A 13,261-nucleotide genomic window follows, 5' to 3' on the forward strand; every position below is an offset into this window, starting at 1 on the left:
TATGATTTTTGGAGATGCTGGCACAGACCCCACCGTGTAGCTTTTAACACACGCAGTTGGGCATGCAGTTTGTTTTCCAGACTTCTGCTCCCGCAGATCTACCTACAGAAAAGGCCGATTTGCAAAACCTCGCAGCAGCTCCCACTGTGACACTCGCAACCGGATTTTCAACAACGCTCAGGACCCAACACCCTGAGCTGCTTGGAAAGACTAGCTCAAGGTTTCACAGGTCCGGCATCCAGCAATGGACACACATCAAACCTTTCTAGAACGTGTTGGCTGCAATCAACTAAAACGGGAACGTTTTAAAAAAAAATTATCCTGTCACGTCTCGTTATTTTTAAGTCCATTTCTGTTAGCAACGTTTGCAATTCGATTGCAAGTCTTGCAATATTTGGAGGTTTTAATCCTCAGAGACCCAGCTCCAGGTGTCCCAAGATTCGGCGAGAATTTCCGCTTCCATTTTTGGGGGGGTGCTGGAGGGGATATTTGGGGGTGCTGGAGGGGATACCTGCGGCTTCACTCTCGAGGTGGGGGGCAGTGGCAGGGAGGCTGGTGCAGGCCCAAGACGCAGTACCAGCCCATCAGTCAGGGCTTCCCTGCAGGCCTCTCCCCTTCCCCAGGGCAGGGAGCCAGGGTGGCCCTGTCACCCATCCCAGCTGGACTCTGAGGCCCCACAGCAAGGCAGGTGGCCCGGCCGAGAGGCGCTTGGTGGTTCCTCTTACCTGGAGGGCCGGGCCAGGGTGGGCAGGATCTAGTGGATGCAGGGGAGGGACCAATCCGGGTGCGGAGACTGCTCTTTCTGAGCTGCAGCATCTGCACTGCAAAAATCCTGCATATTTCCTCTTATTTGAAAAATCTTGCCTGGACAGAGGGCGGAGGATCAAAAAAGAGGCCATGTTGGAGGAAATCCTGGATGTATGGTAACCCTAATACAGTTCTACTGGTGCAAGTCCTCGTGTGGACTCAGTTGTACCAGGATAGACTTGCCTTTTATCACGGTAGATAATTCCCCTCCCTGGATGGAGGCAGTGTGGCCTGGGGGGATAGAGTACTCCAGAGACCTGGGTTCTAATCCCGGCTTGGCTCCTAGCCTGCTGGGTGACCTTGGGCAAGTTAGTGCCCCTCAGTTTCTTCGTCTGTAAAATGGGGATAATAATTCCGCCCTTCTTTGCAAAGAGCTTTGAGACCTGCTGATGGAAAAATGCTGTAGAAGAGCTAGCGAATATTGTTATACCCTATTTCTATGACCACACGCCAGTTGTACCTCTCTGACTAAGCCGGGGTATCATAGAATCATAGAATATAAGGGTTGGAAGGGACCCCAGAAGGTCATCTAGTCCAACCCCCTGCTAGTTAAATTGGGTCAGCTTTTGTCTTTAGACAAAGCATGCGCGATCTCCTGATTTTAGGGCCCAACTCGTGATTTTGAATGCTTGGGCTGGTGACGCTGTGTGTGTGTTTTAAATCCTTCCTCCACACTTTGCCTCAGCTGGGGCAGTTTTATCAGAGCAAGTCAACACTTCAAAACTAAGTTGAGTTCAATCCTTGAGGGGGTCATTTAGGGATCTGGGGCAAAAAAAATTAAAAAAAATAAATAAATTGGGGATTGGTCCTGCTTTGAGCAGGGGGTTGGACTAGATGATCTCCTGAGGTCCCTTCCAACTCCGATAGTCTATGAGTCTATGAGACCTCGGTTACGGCGACATACAGCCACCTGCAGTTACTAAATCGCTTCCGCACGCCCACACAACGCTTCTTGTCTCACCAGGCGTGCTTGCACCGACTGAACTGCCAGCGTGGGGCACTGCGGGCCGGCTTCTGAAAGGCAGCAAGAATCGATGTAATTTCAGCGCAGACACTGCATTGCTCACATCGGCCTACGCGCTACGCCTCTCGCAGAGGAGGTGTTAAGCCCGTGTCGTGGGCAAGTTAAATCGGTGGGAGCGACATTTCAGTATAGACACTTGCAGAGTTCGGTTGGTGTAAGCTGCCTCGGGTTGACCTAACTCTAGAGTGTCGACCGAGCCTTAGACTAGTTAGTTACACGGTGTGGTTCTGAGTTTCGTTCGGCGCTCGGGTTCTCGCAGCTGCACCGCGGGGCCTGCCGTTGCGGAAAAGGGAAATTTTCCTGTTTCTACTGTAACGTTAAAGGGGAAAACGCTGTTCTTATGAACAGGGGGGCAGATTGTCTAAAGGCCTTTAGACACCTAAAGACGCAGGTAGACACCAGGTGGGGTTTTCAGAAGTGCCCATGAGAGTTAGGTACTTAGGTGCTTCTGACAGTTTTGCTGGGGCCTGCCGGCATCATTAGATGCCTAAATAATATTGGTTAAAAGGTGCAGCCAGTCGTCTGCCTCCGCTCGTGTAGGGTGGATTGATTTGAAATCATCAAGCGGAACGCTGCATTTAAATCCTCGATTTAACCATCTCAGCCATTCGCAGTGCCTTTATTTTCTAAACAAAGGGACTTTCTCATTGCTTGATAGAACCATTTAAAAACATTGATTTACAGTGAACTAGAGCAAAAGATGGGGGCAAAAGATCTATCTGGCTTTAAGATTAAACTCGATAAGTTTATGGAGGAGATGGTATGATGGGATAACATGGTTTTGGTAATTAAATATTCATGGTAAATAGGCCCAATGGCTTGTGATGGGATATTAGATGGGGTGGGATCTGAGTTACCCAGGAAAGAATTTTCTGTAGTATCTGGCTGGTGAATCTTGCCCATATTCTCAGGGTTTAGCTGATCGCCATATTTGGGGTCGGGAAGGAATTTTCCTCCAGGGCAGATTGGAAGAGATCCTGGAGGTTTTTCGCCTTCCTCTGTAGCATGGGGCACGGGTCAGTTGCCGGAGGATTCTCCTGCTCCTTGAAGTTTTTCAACCACGATTTGAGGACTTCAATAGCTCAGACATAGGAGAGAGGTCTTTCGCAGGAGTGGTGGGTGAAATTCTGTGGCCTGCGTTGTGCAGGAGGTCACACTAGATGATCGTAATGGTCCCTTCTGACCTAAATATCTAAAATATCTATGAAAGGGCCTTTATACTAGATTTGGTACATCTATCTAGGAGGGTACACTGTACCCATATGTAGTTATTTAAGCAATTATGTAGCTTCGTATTTTCAGGTTCTTCTTAGTTGTGCAGTTTTAGTATGTTGGAAAGTGGTGAGTGATCTTGCTTATTTGCTAGATAATTTTATTTTTGCTCATGATTTGTCAAACTGCATTAGGATGGTAACTGGAATGAAATTAAACACGCGCAATGGCAGATACAATTTATTTGTATTAAATTAAACAAGTCCTTAATACAGTACGTGACCTATCGTGCCATATTTATAAAGCTTGACCTCAAAAGTTAAACGTTTTTTCCCTTGATTCTTTCTTTATATGGAAAAGCAGCCTCTAACTCAGTAATTTTAATAGAAGCTTGTGGATTCAGCATATTTAATTTTTGTATTTAAATGTTTTAAGAGATTATAAATTTAGGCGTTAACATATATTTTTGCATTCAGTTCAGATTTTGTTTCTTAAAAAAAAGAAAACCTTGTAATTGCAATGAATAAAAATCAGATTATTTTTATTTCCCCCCCCCCCCAAATCATTTTTTTTAATCCACCCTGCACTCAAGGTTTGTTATTATTTGGTCAAGAGCCCAAATAACCAAACTTGGCTCGATTTATTGTCTAAGGACAAAGTAGTACAATACGAAAAGAAGTGTATTCACCTCACGCAGAAGGTGTGCTTCAAAGATTTGCATTTCAGCCCGTAGTATTTACAGTCCGATTTTACAAGTTACAAAACTCTGTATCCATCGCTAAAATCCACCCACTGGTTTGGAACAGTTCCGTACCTTGGTGGTGTTCTGCACTTGGCTTATGTCTGGTTTGGATCCTATCTGGCAGAAGAGCTGGGCGTGGAGGTAAATCCTGCCCCGTGCTGGGACACACGGTTCACGTGTCTTGGCTTTGACAGGGTTCCTATTTTTAAAGCCAAATCCTGCCTCCGCTTTGCAGCGTATGGTGGGATTCTTTACATGGGTGAACCGAATTGTGGGGAGAGCGTAATGGATAACTTCCCAATACTTACATGCATGTATAATGTATGTTAATACCATGTGCATAATGCCCATTAACATGGTGTATACTATGCCTAATATATATATGGCTAACAATACCTTTGATGCTCTAGCCAGTTGTCTGTGTTGCCATTAAGTTTTGGGAATGTTTTCCTGGCGGAGAAGCGGGGGCTAGCAAACTTTGAGTCGAAGGTAGCTCCTTCTGTAGAATGTAATTCCTCTTCCCCCATCCACAGATCTGGTTGAATGAAATGTTTTCCTGACAAAATGTAGGGGAGTGGGTGAAATTGGTGTGCTTTGGTTTGGTTTAGTTGGTTGGTTTGTAAAATTGTAAAATTTTAGTGACTTTTCCCACAGGACAATTCAAAGTAACTATTTTCAGAAATGTTGACTCTTCCCTTCCCTACCCCTCCTCACCCCACCATTTCAGGGTTGAACTTTTTCATTGTGCGGAAATTTGATTCCCTTCCCCCAAAACGAAAGAATCGGAGTTTCCCGCGGGATGGAAGTACCCTTGTCCGGACAGCTCTGAGTATATGTCCTCTTATTCCCCTGGCACAGATCAGCCAGGTGTGTTTTTGTGGAGCAGGTGACCTGGGATTTTGGGCGGGGGAGTTGTCTGCCCCATTGGAGACGTTGGCAGCTTGATTTTTCTAAGCTGATGAGTTCTAGCAGCTCCTGTCTGGTTTGAGAGACTGGGAAGGAGCTCTCTTTAAACGTCTGTATTGTTCTCCTTTGCCGTCCCCCTGCCAGCATGCCCAGCCCATCTTACTGACCATCTTTCCCTGATTGTTTCCTCATGTGCTATCATCTGCGTCTCCCCAGCTGTCGTCTCCTGTCTTATACTTCGATTGGAAGCTCTCTGGGGCAGGGATCATCCTTTTTGTTCTCTGTTTGTACAGCGCCTGGCACAGTGGCAGCCGGGTTTGTGACTGGGGTTCCTAGGTGCTACCATAAGACATTTGAACTGCTATTAGGTGAATTATGGTAGCACCTAGGCATCCAAGGATGGACCAGGATCCCATGGTTCAAGCACTACTGTAATACGCCTAATAGCAATACAAATGTACAGCGCCTAGAACCCTGCTCCATCCCTGGGGCACCTAGGTACTACCACAGTCCATATGATCATTTTAATGGAAGCTGGGTACATAATTCCCCAAGTCCGCTTGATTCAGCCAAGGTCACGCAGCGAGCTGGGAGGAGAACCCAGCAGGTCCTGGCTCCCTGTTCCGGGCTCCAACCACTGGATCCTGCCGCTGGTTCCAGGCTCCCTGCTCGGTTCTGATTTCCCCTTTTAACCAGGCAAACGGGGGCCACGGGCCGTGACCTCACGATGCTGCCCACATATCGCCTCCTGATGGTCAGGATTTACCCCCACTCCCCCCCATCACTCATGCTGGTTTTTTTTTTCTCTCTCTGTCTCTCTTGCAGTAAGAAATCGGAGCCGATCTTCTCCCGTGCCCCTGCTGGGTACCCCAAAGACGGCCCCTATCGCCCTATTTATATTATCCCGGACCAGACAGAGCCGTGCATCTTTGCCACCGAGGTAATGAAGATACGCGGTGCGCTTGCGACCTCCCCTCTCCCGCTTGTTCCTCGCCACCCCTGCCACTCCCTAACCCAGCCAGCCCTGCAAACCCATAGCGCGCGCTTCCTGCCACCCCAGCCCCACCCCGAGCCGCATGCCCGCTCCTCTGGGGTGGTGGGGGTAACATGCATGACCCCAAGGTGCATGAAGCTAAGACCAGTGGGTGGGTGTATGTGTGTGGGGTGGGTGATTGCAATGGGTAGGAACTGCCAGCAGTGTCTACCCATGGGGGAGGCGGGGGGCTGTTGAGTCAGCTTTGAGCGGCTGCATGGCATGCTGGCAGCAGCGCCCCCTGCGGGCGGCCAAGTATAAGCTCATCACTTTCCTTTCCAGGTGTTTTTCGGGCAGAACGCAAAGCCGGCTGCTTTTGCTGAATCCCATGGGTCGGGTTGGGATGGCTTGGAGCAGCTGCAGCAGCAGAGCTGTGGTACCTGGGGCATTATACCCCCTTAATGCCCCTGGGGGGCGCTGTGGGGAGCGAGCGCTCGCCTGGAGCAGGTGCAGAACTGGAGTTATGGTACCTGGGGTGTTATGTCCCCTCATGCCCCAAGGGGGCGCTGTGGGGAGCGAGCGCTCGCCTGGAGCAGGTGCAGAACTGGAGTTATGGTACCTGGGGTGTTATGTCCCCTCATGCCCCAAGGGGGCGCTGTGGGGAGCGAGCGCTCGCCTGGAGCAGGTGCAAGGGTGGAGCTATTGTAGCTGGGGGCATTATATCCTCATATTGCCCCCAGGGGCCCTGTGGGGAGTGAGCACTCGCCAGCACCAGTCGAGCCCATGTTTAGTGTTGGTAACCTCCCGTTTGGGGTGTTGGGCCCTGGGGAGGGGCCAGCGTGTGTAGGAAGTCTGCCTTCACCCCAAGTCTGTATTCCCCACCCCACAGGGTCAGGTCTCTGTCCCTATCACGCTAAGAGCTTCCAGTGTGTGAGCCAGCCTCTCCCCCACCTCTTCCCCCCATCGCTTGGCGTCTGGGCTGCTTTGCTACCCTTCTCCCACCCGGAATGCTAGGCTCGCTCAACCCAGACGGCCTGCACACACCCTTAAAACACCCCCATGGGTGCACTGCAGGAAGAGAGATGGAACCACTCTGACTGACGCCAGAGTTACAATGGGGGATGCCACGCCAAGCAAACGGGGGGGAGGGGGTGTCGATGCGGGCTCTGGGGCTCCGTGTGTTCCCCCATTGTGGAGTGGCCCCTGGTTTTGCAGCATTGGGTGGCGGATGCAGTGTGCGCACATGTGGGAGCTGCTGATAAGAAAACAGGGTCTGTGCTGGGGTGGGTGGGAGTCACACCTGATTCGCTGAGCTCTGGCTCCATCCTTAACACGTAAAAACTCCCCCTGGCACCATGCTGCCCGGCGCTGCCGTCCACTCCAGCATGGGTTTGGTGGTGCTGAGCTCTCGTCCAGCAGCTGGCTGCAGAGAGAGAGGGAGACACCCAGTGAGAATGAGGGTCTCTCCTCCCCTCCCCTCTGCAGGGAGGCAGCTGTGCCGATCAGCTGCTGGAGTCGGTTCGGGGAGACCCAAGTTCTTAAAGATCCCACAGGGCAGCCTGTGATGCTTCCCGAGGTCCCCCGAGCTGTGCAGCACCTCACTACCACCCCCACTTAGCGTCAGAAAGCTTCGTCTGTACCTGCTGGGAGGTCACCGGCAACATGAGCGCTCCCTGTTTAGCCCGCTCAGGTTGGCGCCAGCCAACGCCTGCCCCCAGGCTTTCCCGTGGCCAGCCCATCCCCTGATCCACTGGCCCCTCGCAGAATTCACAGATCTGCCGGTCCCAAAGAAACAGCACCCCTGGCGTACCAGCTTCACCTCCAATCGCTGCTTCACTTCCAACCCTGGGAGATTTGCAGGGTGGCTGTAGCATGTTGGTCTCAGGCTATTAGAGAGATGTCTTTATTGGACCAACATCTGTTGGAGAAAGAGACCAGCCCTTAGGTATGTTTGGAGTGAAATCAAGGATCAATTTACGTAGCAGATGCAAGTAGAGCAGAAGTCTTGGAAACCACTGGTTACGGGTAAAATAAAACCGTAACCTGCCTGCTAGACTGAACTAACAAGGTACAGTGTTATCTATCTGACTTTGAGTGAGCTAAACTCCAGGCTGGATTGGCCGTGATCCCTTTGTAATAGCACCAGATGCACATGTAGCTGCTTAAATATCATCCTTACGTACCTCTCGCGGCGCTTAGGACGACCAATGTGTTACTGCTCTCAGTAGAGACCTTCCTTTGCCACCTCTCACGTTGACTTCAGACTTCAGACTGCCAGTTGGCCTCAAGGGGTCCCTGGGTCCCAAGGGCTCTCTTGGTTCATTCTGTAGACAGGCTCGGTGGGGCACCGGGGATTATGGATCCAGAGCCGGGCTGGGCGGGTTTGCAGTAGGTGCAGCTGCAGAGCTGTGGGCATAATACACCTGTAATGCCTCCTGGGAGGGGAGGCTGTGGGGGAGTAACCTGCACCGATCATTAGTTATTGGGGGGGCCCCCGCCAGGCCTGCTGGGGTGGGGCAAGGCCATAGCCGGAGGTGTCCTTGCTGGGGTGCTCAGCCCCAGGCTGCACAGAAAGGGCTCTGGGGTTCCTCCCCTCAATTTGAAGACACAATTTGGGCCCAGCAGGGACAGGGGTTCTGCTGATATCATCTGGGCTGGCCCTGCTAGGGGCCCAGTGTGGGAAGCACCTCCCTGACTTCCAGCAGCAATGCTCCCTGGTGGGTGTGAGCCTAACTTGGGCTTCTCTTAGCATCTCCTCCACTCAAATCCAGCTGGGATCTGGGTTGCACTGGAGGGGAATCATCAAGGAGCCCAGGGCACTCGAGCCAAAGAGTCCAGCAGGGCAGTGAGGCTAGATCGGGGCCCTAATTTCTTTGTTAAGGCCGGCCCAGGCTGCTCGCTGCCAGGAGAGTTCAACCAACGAGCTCCCAGGGGCCTGGGGAAGCCCAGGAAGCATGGAGGGAAGGGGCCTGGTTCTGACAAGGCTACATCTGATTTACCCCAGGTGTAAGGGAGTGTATCTAGCTCCAGATGCAGCTGATGTCAGGATCGGGCCCACACTGAGGTCAGAATCGGTTTCGGGCTACCCCCCAATCCCTTTGTCAAGCTGTCCTGCAATGGCTCAAGAGCATGATACCAACCTCAGTGCAGACTGTTAGGAACCAGGGCACAGGCCCTGTACTGGTTGTGATTCCATCCTTCGGTCTCACCAACCAACCATCAAGTGTAAACTCCTCAGGTGCTGTAACAGCCTTGATATGGAGTCACAGACAGTCCTCTTGGGTTCTCTGGTCTCTCTCGCCCTGCAGGTGCGCCTACCTGTGTGATAGATGGCCCCTGACACCAAAAATCCCAGCAAAATTCAGGTTACTCCCAGTCCCCAAGGACTAGTCGCTTACCCCAGATCAACTGCACTTTAGATCTCGCACCAAAGACAATGCTTATAGTTTATTACAGGACTGGCTAGCTATAGATTTATTACATGGGAAAAGGAAACGAGCGAGTTCTTTACAAGGTTAAAGCAGGTGAACATACACACACGCAAGCGAGTTCCAATCTTAAATTTTAAAAAGTAATAGCAGTTCCTATAATAAGCAAGCTCTGTGTGTCCTTAGGCTAAGCACTGGGGATCTCTTGCTTATGCCTAGTAATCCTTGCCCCGCCAGAGTCCAAGCCACATAAAGATCCAATTCCTTCTGATTAGGGGTTTTTTATTCCCTTCCCTGCTTCTGCTCTGAGCTGCAGACTCCACTGATGGGAGGAATCCATTTGCAAGTCTCATCTTCACTAGGCGGGGAGGAGAGTAAACAGTATTTTGTCCTCTTTAACTTTCCCCAATAGTCCATCTGGTGTGGCTGGGCCTTCCTTGTTGAGTAGGACATAACGCCTTGAGCTGGAGACCAGCATTTCCCAGTGGTTAAGGTCCCTCTCCTCTCTGGTGATTTACAGAGTCACAGAGGCTTATAATGCGAAGGCTCAAGATATTCCCTTACAGTAGGGGACACTGATGTTATAAGTGAGATGAATGCCGGCAGCAGCTCACAAGCATTCCCGAAAGTAAACACTAAACCCATTCTGATCCTCCTAATGCCTGTTTTATCGATTCTAACACACAGGTGAGCCGGGGTGGTCCCAGCCATGTATTTGTCAGTGTTCAATGGGGACCATGGCAGCATGACTCCCCCAATGCAAACACTTCGTAGGAAGGGGTGTCGCTGACTCTCCTGCATACTCTTCAGCGTCCCTCTGTTCTTGAGAAGGCATCGGCCACTACATTTTCTTTTCCTTGATACAGATTTTTTTCCACGTCATACCCCGGCAGAGCTCAGTCTGGGATTGGTCCCTTTGGCTTGGTTGCAACCATATTAACAGGGAGTGATTGATTAAAACCTTACATTTTCTATTCTACAGTTAAGGTTTAAGTTGCTTAATCGCCCAAGTTGCTTAACCTTCCCTTTCCAGGACAGCATAGTTCTGTTCAGTGGGGGATCGGTTTTTTACAGGCCTCGGTCCCTATCACCCGATCTGCCTTCCCCCTTTTTTTGTAAGATCTATTCTGGGGCCACAGTGTCACTAGAGCCCTTTCCAGTCCTCTGGTAATGATGATCTGTTCCTTGGTCTGCGGGGCAGGCCAATTCCGAATGCTTCTACTTTTAAAAGGTCAGGGCAAGCAAAGCTGCTGCTTGCCCTGTGTCCTCTGTGACATACCCCTGTGGCCTCTCATCTTGCATTTGGACCCTTTGCCAGTGAGGCTGGCTTCTCTAAGCCTCTGCAGTACAGTTCCCCCGTGGCTCAGGTGGTCTTGCCAGGAACCACTAAAAATAGCCAAGTCGTCTACATCGGCCCTGGCAAAGGTCGGCAAACTCTGCAACATCTCCTTGATGAGCCTCTGAAAGGGAACCGCTGCACTGATTAACCCGAAAGGCAGAACCATAAACACCTTTAGGCCAGAGCCCACTATGAGAGCTGACTTCTCCTAGGCCACAGCATCTAAGGGAATTTGCCAATAGCCATGAGTCAAAGCCAGAGTGCTTATGAATTTTGCACCCTCCTCCACTAGGTCCCCTCTCCAGAGTGTGGCGTCAGGGTCAGGTTGGGTGAATGGCGTCCACCCTTCTAAAATCCACACACCATCTCCTGGTTTTATCCCTTTTAGGTACCGTCACAATGGGAGACGCCCCCATCCCTCCTGTGTCTAGCCTGCGGTCCACTTCCTCCCGGATCTGTTCCTTTGGCACAATGGGCCCTGTCATTTCAGTGGAAGGCACTGCTTTGTTAGTTAAACCTGGCTGGTTGGAAAGTACCCGGCTGTGGTGTTTCCAATATTGGGTCTAACACCCTCCCAAATCTCGCTGCTCTCCAGCTGGGTCTCTTCTTTACTCTCCCTGACCAGATCAATTAAAGGGGCAGGAAATGTTCCCTCATCAGTACAGAAAATCAAGTATCCTCCCTCCACACTTTTATGGGAAGCTTTCAACCTGTTGACAGACACTGTTTGCACAGGTCCCCTGCAGCTTCCTTACATCATCAGCCGTTCACGTGCCGTCACCCGGAAAGGTCCCTCCCAGTGATCTTGCATCTTGTTCTTCCTCACTGGAATCAACACTAGCAGCAAGTCACCGGGGGCGAAAGGCCTTTCTGCAGCCTGCCTGTCACACCGAGCATCTGAGACATCCAAATCCTTCCAATCCGTCACAGCCTTAAAATTCTCTTTAAAGCACAGTGACATGCTCACCCCCCTACAGGCTGTCCTGTCTCCTCTGTCCCACCCACCCGAGAGCTTTGCACTGAATCTTGGGCTTCCCTTGCTTGTCTCCCATAAAGGAGGGGGTGAACCCCGTAGATTCGTGGGGTATACTCCGGTACGCAAATACGGGAGCAACACACCCTGGTCGTTCTCCCACCACGTAACACACATCCCCTGTTGAATCTTTTTCTACCAGACCGTTAACGTCTGGCTGATGGGAGCAGCCTCCATATCGCTTGCTCCACAAAACTCTTGGAAACCACAGGCATGAAATTTGTACCAGAGCCTGACAAGATTTCCTGGGGAAAATGTATTCTGCTAAAACGGTGCTTAGGATCCTAGCCGGTTTCAGCATTTATATTAGAGCTGCTGGCAGGACCCTCCGCAACCGGTCCATATATTTCTTTCCGTTCCAGGAAGGTCCGGGTAGGGATCCCACAATATCTACAGACCAGACCCTCTGGCAAACACCCTCCTTTGCGTGTTTTGGCTCCATCTCCCTCTCGCTGTCTGTCTGTCCGTCCCGAGTGAGCGCTCTGTCTCTCCGCAGCGGCCCGGCTTTTAACCCTGCCATCTGACACTTTACCTCTTTGTTCTCCGGTTGGGGCTGTGCTCTGCGTCCCTGCAGAGAGGTGGAAAGAAATATCCTTCCTCTTGGCTGGGGGTTGCTAGATGTGAACATCCCGCCATGAGGGTGCCCGTTGTCTTTCTGGATTCTCCGTTGATCTGTGTCGGTTCTAGCCAGTCCCTTTAACAACCCCAGATGGTTACGTGACACCCCTCACCTCCTGCTCTGCCCCAACAGCATGGGAACCCTTTGGCACCCTCTGGGCAGCAATCACGAGTCAAGTAAGTCACTGCCATTTATATCATTCATGAACATCATGCCATCCTAGTGATGGGCAATGCCTGCAGAAGTCCCTTGTTGGGTCCTTTGGAACCTCCTACACCTCTGACGTAAGGTGCAACTCTGCCGGTAACTTGTTACTCTCGCCAACTTGTGAGGCCCACTCGCAATTCTGTTTGAGTGTCGCGCGGCTTCTCTCCCTGCCGAGCTGTCCAGCAAAGGAGCAATCCTGAGCAACTCCGTCCTCCGCTCATCCGGCACAAGCACCTGCTTGTAAACCTCACCAGGATGCTCTTTTTCTTCCCTGTGGAGGTCTCCCTGTGCAACCAACCACCTCCTAGAAACCATCTCCCCTTTTCTCCCCCAGCCAGGGTGTTTTTCTGAGCCGCCTTCCTCTCCTTGTCCTGGTGAGCCTCCATGAACTCAAAAGCAGACTCTCTGGCAATCTCCCAACCCATCCTCTGGGGACAAACTCTGCCTTTCAGCTGATAAGAGGACCGAGGGCGTTTTCCCGCCCCCCACCCCTTGCAGCGCCCCCTGCTGTCCATAGCCATGGCAGAGCCAGACTCTTTCCAGAGGCGAGTTATGATATGAACCTGCTAGCAGGGCTACAGTATCTTTACCTATTAAAACAGCAGCAGGAAGTAGATTCCTAACGCCCACACCGATATCACCTTCAAAGTCCTCAACCTGGAAGTAAATCTTGGCGAAAGGGGGAGTCCCGGGGCCTTCAGCCAAAGCTAAGATAGTTAAACTCTCACCAGGAAACCGGTCTTCCTCACTTACCAAACTTTCCTTGACCAAAGTGGCTGGAGCCGCTGTGTCCCTCCGGTCCTTGACAACCTGCGTCATTTACCTTTAGCATTCTTAATAAATCCTTCACTCCTCTCCCAAGGCTCGACCCTGATTCAATTTCCTCCTGCCCGACTGCTGCCTCTGGGGTGATTGTAGTGGCGTTCACTGGGGGGGGTGGGGTTAAGATTGGGGCAATTTGGTTTTATATG

General features: G+C 51.3%; 1 protein-coding gene across 1 annotated transcript in view; it reads left to right on the top strand.

The window, feature by feature from the left end:
* Positions 1-13,261, top strand: part of DLL3 (delta like canonical Notch ligand 3) — a 258,686-nt gene that overhangs the window by 120,174 nt on the left and 125,251 nt on the right. The window contains exon 8 of the mRNA XM_048833333.2: positions 5,517-5,631. Coding sequence (XP_048689290.2) covers positions 5,517-5,631 — 115 coding nt within the window. The remainder of the gene's footprint in view (positions 1-5,516; positions 5,632-13,261) is intronic.

This window comes from Caretta caretta, chromosome 23 (genome assembly GCF_965140235.1).
Source record: "Caretta caretta isolate rCarCar2 chromosome 23, rCarCar1.hap1, whole genome shotgun sequence".
In the NCBI taxonomy this organism is placed as follows: Eukaryota; Metazoa; Chordata; order Testudines; family Cheloniidae; genus Caretta; species Caretta caretta.